This window comes from Heteronotia binoei, chromosome 21, assembly GCF_032191835.1.
Source record: "Heteronotia binoei isolate CCM8104 ecotype False Entrance Well chromosome 21, APGP_CSIRO_Hbin_v1, whole genome shotgun sequence".
In the NCBI taxonomy this organism is placed as follows: domain Eukaryota; kingdom Metazoa; phylum Chordata; class Lepidosauria; order Squamata; family Gekkonidae; genus Heteronotia; species Heteronotia binoei.
In genome coordinates, this window is record NC_083243.1 from 195217587 (window position 1) to 195233224 (window position 15638).

The following is a 15638-nucleotide window of genomic DNA, read 5'->3' on the forward strand; positions in this document are numbered from 1 at the left end:
ACACATCCCGAAAAGTTAAAGCACGCCCACTTCTTGGTTTCCATCTATCCAGCCTCCCTTAGGAAACATCAGAAGAGAGACACAGGAGAAACCATTGTCAAAAAAGATAATTTAATGTGATATTTCTTTCTTGTGTTCATTCATTTGCTTTAAAGACAGATTTTTTTTAATATAACAATATCATCACCCATACAAGTGTTGCATTGCACAAGGGTGAATGGGGGAAATAGTTCCACTCAGGTCTTCCATAAAAAAAAGCAGCATAGGAACACTCAGTGCGATTTCACTATAATCCTGCCATATTCTTCAAAAGCAATAATAACAATACATAAAGAGAAATAAAGTGCTAGAATTCAGCTGTTTTGTTTAATGTAGCTTTTTTAAAGAGAACCTCGGCCTCTTTCTTACACAGAATGGGCTGGTTGTTTCAAAACATTAGATGTTGTGTCCCTTGACTAATGGACATTTCTTGTTGACTGTGTTAATCAGACAAGAGAATATAGCTGTTCAGCGAATGAGAGCCAGTGTGATTTAGTGCTTAGAGCAGTGGACTTCTGCTTGAATCTCACTCTGCCATGGAAGCTTGCTGGGTGACCTCAGGCCTGTCACATACTTTCAGTTTACCTTACCCCAGAGGATTGTTGTGAGGATAAAATGGAGGAGATGAGAATTGTGTAAGCCACTTTGGGTCCCTTTTGGGAGAAAGGCAGGGTAAATGTGAAGAAAGTAAAAATATCTCTATTTGACTACATAAATACAATATTTATGTTTGCAGTCCTCCTATCTGAAATTCCATACACAGGGTGTGTATGTGGAGCTGTGCACTCAGTCATCAATGTAAATCCCATTCCCAACAATGGAACAGAGTTTTGATTGTGAACAAATTCAGACCCAGAAAAACCTGGATATGAACATTCATGATTGGGACAGAATAAAGTGGTATTTTGTATGTAACAGAGTGGGTAAAATCAGTATTATTATCCCAGCATTAGGATGTTTTGAGGCAATGTACTGAAGGTTACACATTCTCTTGATACAACAGCAAAGACAACTTTGTTAAGCAAAAGGCAGTGCAGTACAGTGTCATCTTAGGCCTAGGAGCTGGGGTTAAAATCTCCCTCTGGCCACAAAGCTCACTGGGCAACCTTGGGCCAATAATTCTCTCTCAGATTAAGTTACTTTCACAGAGAGGTGCTTTTGAAAATGAAATATAGAGAGACCTGCCTTAAGCTATTTGGAAGGAAAGCAAGTTAAAAATGGGGTGTGTGTGTGTGTGTGTGTGGGGGGGGAATCCTGTTTCTGCAAATCAGCTCCAATTTGAATCAAAGTATGCTATGTGTTTTGTAGATCCAACAGGTCCATCCTTTTCACCCGAGATTCTGCAGATTAAAATCTCCATTTTGAATCAGTGATCAGTGAATGAATCAATTAATGGTGCACATTATTTGCTTAATGCGTTCAATTCTACTCATCTCATAGTGTGGCAAACCATAGGACAGAGGGGGGGAAAGACACCAATGGCTGAAAGGGGGAAAGCTGCTTCTTTCTCTTTCACACTGCCAATGACATGTACAGTTTGTTTAAGTAGAACTTAAAGTGACCTGAAGAGACTGCAGACCCCAGGAAAGGCATGGTGGGGACAAGGCGATGAGCTCACACCTCGGACACTCACTTTTGCTAGTCAGGGTACAAAAGAAAGCCAGAGAAAGTGCTGTACTTATTGTTGTTGCCTCCGTGGGCTTTGCCTCCATCCAGTTTGACATACACCTCATCCCCCAAGTCCAGGTGCAGCACCACACTGTTGCTGGCATAGTCGTAATTCTGGTCTGCATCTTGAGCAATGGCACTCGCTCGCACCTGCAAAAGGATACCATGCAAGAAAGAAGATGGATCCAGGGCCTTGGAGCAACCCTTCCCAATCACCATGTTTTGAGCCCCCCATAAAACATCCCTTCTCCTTGTTGCTGCTGCTCATCCTACCTTCTCTACATTCCTCAAAATCCTCCCTTTCCCTCGGCTTCCATTTAATCTAACCACAACAAGGGTCCTCTTGTCCCTGCTGTTTTCTCCCTTCACGTGACTTACTCCCCTTTTCACCAGGATCGCCTCCTTTTCTTTCCTTCACTCCTTATGCAGAAAAAGAACATTGGCCATGACAGTAAACAACATATAGCTTAACCTTCTTGACTTCTTGGAACCAGCTCCCCTTCATTGGTAGTCGTCAAATCACGACTGGATGATTATTTGTCAGAGATGCTTTAGGCTGATCCTGAGTGGAGCAGGGGGTTGGACTAGATGGTCCGTACGGCCCCTTCCAACTCTATGATTGGAAATATTTTTTCTGTTGAATCCTTGCAGACAGATGCCAGTTCATCCTGGCTTTAAAAGCTCCAGAGCTGAAGATATCCTAACTTCTTGGGGCACTTAGTTCTACCATCCAACTTCTCATGCTAGGCCTCCCCCCCCCCTCACATTACCGTATTCCTTCCCAGCCTCCTTAACAAGCACCAAAATGAAACAGAGTAACTGCCAACAAGTATTATACTCACTATAATACATGAATGGAACAATACGTAATTCAGTCATCAATATTCTAACGCACATTGTCAAAGATCACTATATTATCAGCAATGCACAATATATTCACAGCATACTCTCTAATAAATAACACACTTCCAAGTCCATATTAACACTAGTCTCCATAATACAATATCTTTTTCTCCCGATTGTTACATCGTAATAGTCTCTGCTTGTGCTACTCTTTGAGATTAAAAATATCCATCAGATGATGGGTAATTGATGCAAATGGTCTGGTTTTGATGTCTTGGTCCACAGCTGAGTATCTAAACAAGTACAGCAGCCCCACACCATACCACAGGTCTCCTTTTGCCCTTCTAAAGCCTTTCATAGTTTTCTCTATCCAGCGCTCCCCCCCCCCCCCCCGGAAAACGAAGTGCCAGAACTTTTAAGAGGGAAATTAAGAAGAAAAAACATGTGGGAGCCCATCATGAACTTTTAAACTTTTTTTGGAGACTTTTGTTTCCACAATGAGGTTCTGGAACTCCATTCCGCCACATTCCCCCAGAAAAAAGCCCAGACTCTATCAATTATTAAATCTCTTCTCCCCTCCCTTTCCTTGGTTTTCTCTCATTACCCCCCTCATCCTCACCCAATCAGTTCTGTTTCTTTCCATAGCCTAAAATGTTTAGCATCCTTTTCCAGTCACTTTAGCATCCTTTAGCAAAATGTTTAGCATCCTTTTCCAGTCATAAAGGATCACTTTAGTCAAATTCTGACAAGGTGAGCCTTTTGCCACTGTAACCAGCTTTGCTAGTGCTCACACATATTACAACCAATGTTTCCTCTAAGATGAGTTAGTGTGAGCTAGCTCACAGTTTTTAGCCTCCAGCTCACACATTTTTGTCTTAGCTTAGGAAAAATGCCCCCAGAGCAAAGTAGTTTATGCAGTGGCTCACAACTTGAATGCCACTAGATCACAAAGCAGAATTTTTGCTCACAAGACTGCACAGTTTAGAGCATGACACCACTGGTGTGCAAACTGAGCATTCTACCTCTTATGGATTTTCACTCCTTTGTCCTTGTATTTCAAAATCCCAAGGGATCCCTATCCATGTTCCATTGCCCCAAATTCCATTCTGCTCACTCTCTTTTCACATCACATCTCACACTTCCTCAGCAGGGCTACAAAAAAACCATCAAGGCCTCCAGATTAAGTTTCCCCTAAACACATCATCAACATCCAACCCCAAAATCATATAAACACAAATCTCATCCCTCCATGAACCCCTAGAGTGACCAGGATCCCAAGTTTGTCCCATTAGAGTGACCAGGACTCCTATTTTGTCCCCCTCAGTGGCCCATTCTACAGACAGCTGTATACATTCCTCTCCCAATGAACTGATTCTCCCATGGGACCTAATCTTGCTCATCCAGATGCTAAAATGTATGGTATCAGTGCTCTTCAGAACAGGGGTCATATCTTCGGACACCTCTCCATAAGCATTTGTGAAAATCTCTGAACAAACAAGACAGGTACCTTGTAGGTACAAGCAATATCGAGATGGAAATATTAAGTCCCCTGCAGGGGCAGGTTGCCCAGCATCTGCTCCTGCAGAGGAGCCAGTCTTACTTATTGCTCCTCTTTTCCTCCCAGGTGCTTCTATAGGTTAGATTTTGATCTTAAAAACTGCAGTCTTTTGAATGTAAAAACAGAGAGATCATCCAACTTCTGTTTTGTTGTGTTGTTTGACATATTTTTGTACAATTTGCTCTTGCATTTTCTGTGACACTTTGTACATTGTATTGTATGTTTTAATAACTCTATTAAAACTGCAATCTTTTAGCATGAAGTTTAACTTCCGTGGCGCAGAGTGTTAAAGCTGCAGTACTTTAGTCCTAAACTCTGCTCACGACCTGTGTTCGATCCCCGGTGGAAGCTGGGTTTTCAGGTAGCCTAGAGGCTGACTCAGCCTTCCATCCTTCCGAGGTCAGTAAAATGAGTCCCCAGCTTACTGGGGGGAAAGTGTAGATGACTGGGGAAGGCAATGGCAAACCATCCTGTAAAAAAAGTCTGCTATGAAAACGTTGTGAGAGCAACGTCACCCCAGAGTCGGAAACGACTGGTGCTTGCACAGGGGACCTTTCCTTCCCAACTTCCCATTCCCCCACCCCACCTGAAATAAGGATCTGCTGAGAAGTCTAAGATTTTGAGAGGGGAAGCTCCTCCTTTGTTCTTTGGTTTCATAAGTCTTGAGTGGCTCAAGCAAATAAGCCATGGCTGTAGGAAAAGATTATCTGCACCTCTGAAAAGGATCGAGGCCATGCAGGGGTGGCTGCCTTGAGCTTAGAGGGCCCTGGGGCACACATATGGTGGAAGTGTCATTTTCATGCTCTGTATTGAAAGGATTTGCATATGCACAATTTAGCATCTTTCTGGGTTATGCAAGCATCAACCCTTCTGCTCAGACTTCAGCAGATGGACACTTACCCAGTTCATCAGAAGTTTTAACAGAGGAGCCCTGACCTGGATAGCCCAGGCAAGCTTGGTCACGTCTCAGAAACTAAGCAGGATCAACCCTGGCAAGTACTTGGGTGGAAGACCTCCTTGGAATACCAGGGCTGGGAGGTAGAGGCAAGCCAGTTCTCTGAATGTCCTCCATGACCCAGTCACCATGACTTCCAGGCATATATGCACACGCTCCCACACACACAATACAAAAAAAGGGGGGAAATTTAACAGAGGAAGAGAAGGAAGTCAAGAGTCATAATGCCCTTTCAGAGTGTGGCATGCCCCACCAAAATTTCTCTCCCCCCCTTCCATTCTGATGATGTCTCCCTTCCTTCACTTTGAGCTCCAAGTGCTTGGCCAAGGGACTCAGCACAGAGATCTAAATCCAGACTGACAGCACCTTGGTTTCTGTTTTTGAACTAATAACTTTCTAGGTCCTGCTGAAAGTTTCAGGCTTGGGTTACATGTTCCTATCCTATTCACAACATTTTAGGTCTGTGTTTTAAAAATTGTAACAAAAGAAAATATTGCTGCTCAACCTTCCTCTTCCTGCTAATCAGACCGAGAGCCCAGGTTTCCACTGTCTGCTCTGAGACAGTGACTACACTACAGCGACATCAGGGCTCTTCTCTAGACACCGATTCATAGGCGAAGGGGGGGGGGGCAGGAAAGCATCCTAGTGGCAGCATTACAGCTTCTTCACATCGATTACTACTGTCCAGTTGTAACAGTATCCTGTCCACCCAGTCACCAGCAGCCAGAATCCTGGAAGAGAGACTCACGGCATGAAGTGTGACGATTCACACAGCATGTGTTCCTAGACGTTATAAGGATGAGATTGATCCAAGGAGAACCACTTTCAACAAGCCTCCCAGTGGCCTTGTGTGCTCCAGCTCCTGATAATTATTAATCAAAGCTCCTCCACCCAAAAGTATGTGAGGTGACATCAAGTGATTTGAATGTTCTGTCATGGCTACTATGCACACATGTGCCACAGTCCTTAAACAACTGAACGTATCATGCATACATGAACTACCCAGAAATGTTGGGATCTCCTATTGAGTGGTGTGACTCCCCCCGCCCCGGCACAAAGTGTGAAACCCTAAATGTGCAACTAGTAAAGGGAACAAACTAGAATTCGCATTTCAGAATGGGCTCCTCAAACAGTGAACACAAAAACGAAGGATCGCTGCATGAGGGTGACATCCTACATTCACAAATGAGCAACTGAAAAAAGCAATGTCTCCAGTATGCTGTCAAAGACACAGTGAAGTTTCTACAAACAAGTTTCAAAATTCCTTACTGGAATAGCCCCGAATTTAGCCTACCCATCTCCATTGGATGGAGGTTCTCAGGCCCATGAGGCTCTTTTTGAAAGAGGTTCTGTGTGTAATAAGCAGAAGAATATGCCACTTAGGAACACACACACTGCTGTTTGGAAAGGAATTTCATCAGGTTCTGGTAAAAACAGCATGTCACTGTCCCTTTGGAGGATGAACACTTGCGTGAGAGAGAGCTGAAGAGTCCCCACATGGAGTGAAATCCTACACTAGGGCACAGAACTGGAAGGTGTAACCCTTGTGGAGAATGTGAAGGCTCTGTGTCATGACCAACAAAACCAATTATATCACTTATAAAAGGAAGCTGGGTGTGAACAGAAAGAAAGGAAAATAATTCTTAACACGGGTCAAAATGAGGCACGAGAGAAGGTTGCAAGGACAGTCCCTTCCTGCTCATATTCCAGGATTCTAAGGGAAACTTTTGATTCCAGTTGCTTCGGGTGTCCCACCAGAATGTCCCACCTGAACCTAAGGTCATATTCCAGACTTCTAGGAGGTGATTCAGGGGGAGATAGTCTCAGGTGGACAGCCTACAGCTGAAGAGCAAGTGTTGAGTCCAGTAGCACTTCAAAGACCACAAAGAGCACTTCAAAGATTTCCAGGGTACTAGTTTTTGAGAGCTTCAGCTCTCCTTCTCAGATAAACAAGGAAGGAAGCTTGGGAGGGACGGTGGCTCAGTGGTAGCAGAAGGTCCCAGGTTCAATCCCCGGCATCTCCAAAAAAGGGTCCAGGCACATAGGCATGAAAAACCTCAGCTTGAGACCCTGGAGAGCCGCTGCCAGTCTGAGTAGACAATACTGACTTTGATGGACGGAGGGTCTGATTCAGTAGAAGGCAGCTTCATATGTTCATATGACTCTTAAAAAGCTTATACCCTGGAAATCTTGGTGTGTAAGGTGCTACTGGGATCCAATCTTGCTCTCCTCTGGAAGCGGTATTCCTGACCACCCTTACACACACACACACACACACACACACACACACACCTTCAAGTACAAAGCCTCGGAATCCCTCATTAGCCTATGTTTAAAATTATAGTCTAAGAGCCCCGCTGCGCAGAGCGTTAAAGCTGCAGTACTGCAATCCTAAACTCTGCTCATGATCTGAGTTTGATCCCCAGAGGAAGCTGAGTTTTCAGATAGCCGGCTGGAGGTTGACTCAGCCTTCCATCCTTCCAAGGTCGATAAAATGAGTCCCCAGCTTGCTGGGGGGGAAGCGTAGATGACTGGGGAGGGCAATGGCAAACCACCCCGTAAAAAGTCTGCCGTGAAAACGTTGTGAGAGCAACATCACCCCAGAGTCGGAAATGACTGGTGCTTGCACAGGGGACCTTTCCTTCCTCAAAAATGATATTCCTTCAAGTAAATTCTTAAGATCAGGACCTCCTTTAGGCTGACAGAAATATATCGGAGTCCCCCTCAATTCCTTGATAGCTAGGTTTCTCCCCCCCCCCCCAAAAAAATCCCTTGATTTCAGCACTCCCTTTTGCTGAATTCTCCCATTTAAGAATCCTATGGAAATGAGTTCTTCTTTTGCGCTGAGGGATCCTGCTGGGATCCTTCTCTCTATCCACGGTCAGGATAACTTTGGCTCCCATGTGCCTGCTCCTCACTCCATTTCCCCTCTCTCGTCGGAATCCCGGCACCGACTCCAGAGGCAGCAGCCCTGTGAGATCAGCCCACCCCCAAGTTGTCTCTGGGATCTGTGAGGCCCCAGAGATGAAGAGGCATCGAAGCAGCCAGCCAGCCAGCTCTGGGACTGATCCTCGCCACCTGCGCCGCCGCCGCCAGCCAGAAACCCGATGTCAGGGCTCGGTCCAGCACCCACCTGCCCGTTCCTGCAGAGATCCGCCCACATGCTGGTGCCGTCGCCGCCCCGCATGAGGATGTGGTAGGTGAAGAAGTAGATGCCGCGCACCTGGCAGGTGAACTTGCCGCTGATGGGGTTGTAGTGGTTGCCCAGGTTGGTCACCACGTCGTCGAACTTGAGCAACTCGTAGCCCTCGTGGGGGCTCTTCAGGCCCACGTAGAAAGCGATCTTGGGGCCGCTGAAGGCTGTGCTCAGGGCGCCGCTCACCTCGCCCCCCGGCGGCGGGCTGCTGCTGCCCCCGCTCTCGCCCGAGCTCCCCCCGCCGGCCGGCGAGGCTGCGCCGGGGGGCCCCATCCCGGGCAACGCCAGTCCTGGCAGCCCAGGCTTGCCTGAGTCGCCCCTCTCCCCCGGCGGCCCCCGCGGCCCCGGCGCGCCCGGCTCTCCTGGAGGGCCCCTGGGGCCCGGTTTGCCTGGACGGCCGGGATCGCCCTTGGCGCCTTGGAGGAAGGGCGGCGGCGGCGGCGGCGGCGGGTTGGCGCTCAACTCCTGCAAGGCTTCCAGGGCCGCGGTGCTGCCGGGGGGCCCGGCGCCGCCGCCGGGGCTGTAGGGGTCGCAGATCATGCGGCAGGTGCCCATCATCTCGTAGTGGGCGCGACCTTTAGCGGGCGCCTGCACCAAGATGGGCACCGCGATGAGCAGGATGAGGCCCATGGCCAGGGCAACTCCGCCGGCGGCCACCAGCCGCTTCCTCCTGTGCCAGAGGCGGGCCGCGAGCGCCAACAGGTCTTCTTTGCCCGGCGAAGTAATGATGACTTCTGTGGACGGGGAGCCTGCCTGCCTGCGCGACGGCGGGGAAAGGCGGCCAGCCGGCGGGTCAGAGCGCCTCCTCCCCGGGCCAGTCTCGACTGGTGCCCGCCGCGCCCCTCATGCTGCCACCAGCCAGCGCCAGGCGAGGGGAGGAAGAGCGCAGCGGCGGCGGCGATGCCGTCCAAGCCTGCAAGAGGGCACTCCCCCCACCAGCCTGACGTCGGCGAGACCCTGGCTCCCCGCGCTGGTCCCACCCTCCCGCGGCGCCCCTCGCCCGCAAACCCCCGCCGTCACCGACGGGCTCCCTCCACTCTCCCCAGCCCGGCAGCGTCCGCTCCAGAGACTGGCGCTCCTCAAGCGAGAGCAGGTGGGGACACTCGCGGTCTCGCCCAGGTGCCCCCCCCCCGCCCCCGCCCCAAGGCGCCTCGCCTCTCGGGCCCGCCTCCCGCTCTTTCACGCTCCCGACTCCCCCCGGCTGGTCTTTGCAGAGGGCACTTCCCTTCTCCCCGCCCGGACTCAGGAGCCAGACAGAAGAGCCGACTGGCGGGGGAGGCGGATGGCAGCTGGGCAGCTGGGCAGCTGGGCGTGCGGGGGCATCCGGGGCAAGGCAAGGCAAGGGCCCCCTCTGCTTCCCCCCACCCGCTCCGTCTTTCGAGCCTCCGGAGTGGATTCGACTCAAGCCCCGCGGGGATGTCCCCTGCCTTCCCGGGAGGAAGCCCCATTGCACACCCCTAGGATCGGACTGCGTGTGGGACCTCCGGGCCGTGACCCAGCAGCCCAACTCTAGGCAGGCTCACCCCCTTAAACGCCGCCCCCGCCCCCCTCCAGCACAGGCGGCTCCAGGGGCAGCCGGTGGCGCCCTCGAAGAAACCGCAGGAGAGCCCTGCAGCTTGCCCAGCTAACAGCTTCCTCCCGCCTTGGCCGTGGGGTCATTCTTCATGCATTTGCTTTGCCCCGTGGCAGCTCCAGATGATGGGGGGGGGGGGGGGACCGGTTCCAGGCATGCCGAGTGCCTCCCGGAGCAGAAGGAGCAACCTCCGTGCCAGAGCCCTGCCTGCGCCCTTCCGCCGCTTCTGGATCCCGGGAGTGTGGCTTTGGGTGATCTGGTGAACCGGGACGTCCCTTCGGCAACCGTTCCCACAAGCGCTGCCACTCCGGCTTAAACTGAAGGGATAACGCCATGCAGAAATTGCTGCCGTGTTAACCACAGGTTCACAATGGGACTGGTTGGGTTTGGGGCAGATAGTCACAGGAAAAACGACGTCTGTCCTCTTGAACGGATGAAATGTCACCCCCGAGGAGTGCTCCCTTTGAGGGGCTTTGAAAGAGCCGCCATAGGTGACGGGACCATAAGAAACAGACCCCGCGTCCCATTTAGTGAGCTCTGACTCAGGGAACGTCACTCTGGAATAAAGTCTGCTTGTCTCCAAAACGGAGGTGTCTGATCTGACATAAAGGCCACTTTGTTGGGCCAGACCATGCATACCATAACATATAACTTGAAATGCCAGAGAGAGAAACTTTATAAAGGGGATTTCCGATGTCAACTGGCAATAGCGGAGGAATGGCAATAGTAGGGGAATGACAATAGCAAGCTAAGACGGAACGGAGAGCTGGTTTTCCTGCCTCATTACCAATGTGTGCTATATCATTTTGGCATCGGAAATCACTCCACTCTCCATGATACAAGGACTGACCAATCTAAGTGTTCTAATTCCTGATCAGGATCTTTCTGAAATAAATCCAGATATGAACAGAGAAATCCAATCTTTTTTTTTAAACTCACAACTTTTCAGAATAAAATATGTTTAGCCTTGAAGCTGCCGTAGGACTCTCTTTCCTCCCTCTACCTTCCTCTCCAAAAGAGGAGGAACAGCCCCAGAGAAGAAAGCAGAAGCTGTGTGTGTGTGTATGCCACAAAGAGATAGAGAGACTTCTTTACATCCCTTCCACAGGAAGCAGCCACTGACCTCTCTTTCTCTCTCTCTCTCTCTCTCTCTCTCTCTCTCACTCACACTGTGTGTGTGAGGGAGGGAGGAAGCAAAGAGCTACAGAGGGAGCTGGGGAAAAGCGAGCTACAGTGCAGTTGCAATTAGCAGCCCTGGAAAAGGAAGCAGAAGAAGGAAGTTGCTTGGGGGATGGATTTGGGCTCTGTGCAGACCAGACCCATGCCACAGGCCACATGTTCTAAAGTGCCACTCTAAGGTGTCCACAGTGTTTCTTCATGCGATGTTACATGCAGGGGTGGCCAACGGTAGCTCTCCAGATGTTTTTTTCCTACAACTCCCATCAGCCCCAGCCAGCATGGCCAGTGGCTGGGGCTGATGGGAGTTGTGGGCAAAAAACATCTGGAGAGCTACCGTTGGCCACCCCTGTGCTAGAGGATTTCATTTACTCATGTATCCATTCATTCACTCACTCTCCTTTTCAATTGTTTTTTTGTTCGACTTTTCAGACAAAATTGGTTTTCAAACTGACTGGCAGGAATCAAAAACCACATAAATGTCCCTGAGCAGGAGATGCTCAGCTGAACCAGGTCCAGGCAAGACGGATGAGGTGGCTGGCTCCTTCCCCCCCTTCAGCTTATAGCCTCAGTGATTGAGGATCCTTTCTATGGACAAAAATTGTTGCCAAAAGTGATCATGGAAGCCAGCCCTTTTTTCCAAATTTTATACTATGACACTTTCAACCCCAATATTTATTTTTGCCACAGCCAACATCTTCACAACAAGCATGAATGTTTTGGAATGTGACATATTCAGCAGTAAGCACAATGTGAAATGTTCACTGACTGAAGTCTTCCAGTGTCTTGACAAATGCCAGTTGTATTAGTTTAACACTCTTCCCATCATCCACCTCCAAGCAAAGCGATCCGTGCTGTTTATTGCCACAGAGAGAGAGAAGAAACACTGGAGTTATTAAATATCCCTGCTGTGTATCACACACCTGGTGGGGTTCGTTCTGTAATAGAACTGCTCACTAGAAGCCCCTCCAAATATGCACCTGATGCCGAAGAGAAAAGAAAGGGAAGTGTAGTCATGTCTTTAATACATTTAATTTGCCAAATGCTTGATTATTTTAATTTTGCAGCCTTCATAACAGTCTGGTAAGATAATATACAATAATATAAACACACAATCCCCCCCATTTTTCAATTGGGGAACTTGGGCTAGAGCTGGTGACTTGCCCAAGGCCACTCAATAAGTCTCTGGCAGAGATAACATTTGAAACTGGAAATCCCACCTGCTGTAAGCAACTCTCTGTGGTAGAATAAGTGCAAGACTATCCATCTAACTTTATTGTTTATTTATTGTTGGAAGCCGCCCTGAGCCACTTGTGGGAAGGGCGGGATATAAATTCTAAATAAATAAATAAAAATAAATAAATAAAATAACTGGCCTCACAACAATAGCCCTAGGAACCACATCAGTGGTGTACTTCTACTACTGTCAGCGTCTACTGAAAAAAATGTTGCTCAGTGATAGAGAATCTGCCTGGCATGCAGAAGGTCCCAGGTTCAGTCCCTGGCACCTCAAGTTTAAAGACTCAGGCAGTAGGTTATTTGGAAGACCTCTGCCTGAAATCCTGGAGAGCCACTGCCGGTCAGGATAGACAGTACTGACCCTGAGAGATCACTGGTCTTGCTCAGAATAAGGCAGCTTTATGTATTCAAGGAAGAAAGTAGTTGCTGTCAGGGATCATTTTGTAGAAAAAGAGGCGCCATCGTTCTTTGAATATCTCATTTGCATATGTCATGCCCCCTCACATCACTGGAAGTGTATCAGAAGGCAACACCCACCACTCAGGCTCCACCCCAAAAGTCTCCAGACCTCTTCCCACAGGAACGGCTGTTTGGTGAGAGCCGGTTTGGTGTAGTGGTTAAGTGCATAGACTCTTCTCTGGAAGAACTGGGTTTGATTCCCCGCTCCTCCACTTGCACCTGCTGGAATGGCCTTGGGTCAGCCAGAGCTTTCTAAGATAAGATAAGATAAGATAAATTTATTTTTATATCCCGCCCTCCCCCACCAAAGGCGGGCTCAGGGCGGCTCACAGACATGGAACACCATGGTGTAAATAAAATACAATATAAAACAAACAATTTTAAAATACAATTCAGTTACAATTCAATTACATAGTTAATTAAATGGATAAAACAGGTGCTATAAAGTGCTATAGATCACAATCATGCACAAGATGGCTGGATGGCTACAGATCCGTTTAACCAGGTTCTGTCCCAAAAGCAAGCTGAAACAGAGAGGTTTTGCAAGCCCTGCGGAACTGGTTCAGGTCCCGCAGGGCTCGCACCATCTCTGGAGTTGTCCTTGAAAGGGCAGCTGCTGCCAAAGCTCTTTCAGCCCCGCCTACCTCACAGAGTGTCTGTTGTGGGTGGGGGGGAAGGTAAAGGAGATTGTGACCACTCTGAGATTTAGAGTGTAGGGCGGGATATAAATCCAATATCTTCTTCTTCTACAGGCTCAGCTGTGCTGCCTAGTTGAAACCAGGCAGCCCAGCAAAGCTGGTAAAGCTGCTGGTCCTGCAGTGGCTGGTGCTTGTCCAGACCCAGTTGTCAGACACTGGAGAGTTTTGATATTGTGTTATGACAGATATTCCTGAAATGCAATGTATAGCTTGACCTTACTAACTCTCTTTTGAGCATTTGCTGCTAACCCTGAAGCAGAGGCCTTGCATATCAAAGTAGAGACAGAGATGTTACTAACCCCTGCTGTGAATTCCACTTCATAGTACTAACAAAAGCAACAACCCGTTGAAGATAGCATGCCTCAAGGAGAGCCAGCAGGGCTCCTCCGTGAGAAAGGGAACCACAAGAGATAAAGAGAGGAGAAGGTGTTACATGTATCCTAGAAGTGTGAGAATGTAGTATTGTTTAGAAATCCTTTGATGTATACTGTTTAAAGCTTTGCTTTTCCCACCAACTGGTATCAGTTCCAATGCTCCCTTGTTCAGAACCTTGAGCTATCAAATAAACGTCTTAACATTGTAACAAATGGAAGCCCGTTTACTTTGAACCTCCATCGTCTGACATTTTGGAACTGAACCAATACGGGTCTATCCAAACAGGTAACTTGTTAGATGGATGGCCGCCAAAGATCCGGATAACAGAGAACCCACCGAACTCGTAGAGGAGCCGGAGATCCCACCAGGAGTCACCGTCGACAGAGGGAAGGGGGGAGCTCCGCTGTATTTCTCAACTCTACTTGTCACCCGCAGAAGTGGAAGCCCCGCACCTCAACCGCGCTTATGGACAAGGCGGCCGGGCGCTTCGGAAACCTGTTTACTGGGACGGGGAATGAAGGAGAGGACGTCCTGACTGGCAAGGACCGAGGTGGCGGCCCGGGGGAAGACAAGGGCCGGACCCCGAGGGGAGGAGAGGACATCCAGCTGCTGAGAAACGAGATGCGAATTTGGATACGAGAAATCCGAACTGAAATCCAGGCCAACACCGTGCACATCGCACACGAGGTGCAGAGATAACTGGATCAGATGCGAGAGCAGCTGCGGGCCCAGCGGGGTGAACTGGCGCCACGACCGGAGCCGACGGGGCCGCTGCTGGACCTGCCCATGGGCCCACCTGGAGAACCAGCCAAGCCACCACCGGACAGGCCGGCGCCACAGCCAGACCAGGGCTCTGCCAGGGGAACCAGCGGGGCCGCCGGTCCCGGTGGGACCACCACCAGTCCCAGGCCCGGTCGTTCCACCAATGCCAGCCCTCCCGCCAGGTTGGCCGATGGCCCCAGCTGGCCCGCAACCCCTCATGCCCTGGGGCGGAGGCAGGGGCCGAGAGCTACAAATCACGTTCGATGGTGACCCGGAGGAAGTGGAGTACTTCACCATTCAGTGCAACAGCTTCATGACCCACTGGGGAAACACTTTCCTGACCGAGCTTGGCCGAGTAGACTATTTGGGATCGAAGCTGAAGGGAGCGGCAAGGCGATAGTTCGTTAGCCTGTACGAGACCCGGAGCCCTGAACTGACCACCGTAGCTGGGTTCCTGCAAGCCATGCTGCAACAGTACGGCGACCCACTGCAGGAGGTCCGGGCCCTCACCGCCCTATGGAAGCTGCAACAGGGGGCGAGGATGGTTAGAGAGTACACCACCGACTTCAGAGCCCACTGCTCCAAGGTCTGAGGGTGGAACGAGAGGATGAAAGTCGAAGCCTTCCAGCGGTGCCTCAACGCGAGCATTCTCGATTGATCCTTCCAGCAGGCCCAACCCACAACACTGGTGGGTTGGATACAGCTGGCCGGAGAAGTTGAGACCAACATGAAGCATGTAGCCCTGCAACGCCAGCAGCAGCAAGGGGCGAGAGGGGGCCGCGAGGCCAAAGCAGGGGCTAAAACCGAACCCAAGAAAGCAACGGCCCAGGGGGGCACCTAAACCCGCCCCCGGGCGCTGATGCTTTCGGTGCAGTGACTCGGGGCACCTGGCCACCAACTGCCCAGAAAACCCCCGAGGCCCCCCCTGACTCCAAAGCCGACAGCCACCAGCCCAAAGAAAACGGGGATAAAACCCAAAGAGCCCAGTCGGGGCAGCGTTGCCACATCTATGGCGCTTGACGAGGATTCTATAATAACCGAGGACTCGGGCAAGGAGTCGTGGGAGCCAGAGCCAGCGGAAAATGAGAGCTACCTGC

The 15638-nt window shown here is 49.9% G+C and overlaps 1 protein-coding gene across 1 annotated transcript; it reads right to left on the bottom strand.

The window, feature by feature from the left end:
• Nucleotides 1-1377: 1377 nt before the first annotated feature.
• On the bottom strand, nucleotides 1378-9010 carry C1QL2 (complement C1q like 2). The gene is made up of 2 exons (XM_060262161.1): nucleotides 8197-9010; nucleotides 1378-1857 (listed from the first exon to the last, which is right to left on the bottom strand). The coding sequence occupies exons 1-2, from the start codon at nucleotides 8887-8889 to the stop codon at nucleotides 1678-1680; spliced, it is 873 nt and encodes a 290-aa protein (XP_060118144.1). The 5' UTR covers nucleotides 8890-9010; the 3' UTR covers nucleotides 1378-1677.
• Between the last annotated feature and the right edge of the window lie 6628 nt (nucleotides 9011-15638).

What these genes read in the sequence shown, in the direction of transcription:
- C1QL2 (XM_060262161.1), bottom strand. Translation starts at nt 8,889, where the DNA reads ATGGGCCTCATCCTGCTCATCGCGGTGCCCATCTTGGTGCAGGCGCCC. An exon ending in ATCTCTGCAGGAACGGGCAG is followed by an intron (nt 1,858 to 8,196) that starts GTGGGTGCTGGA and finishes ATCCTTTTGCAG; the next exon opens with GTGCGAGCGAGTGCCATTGC.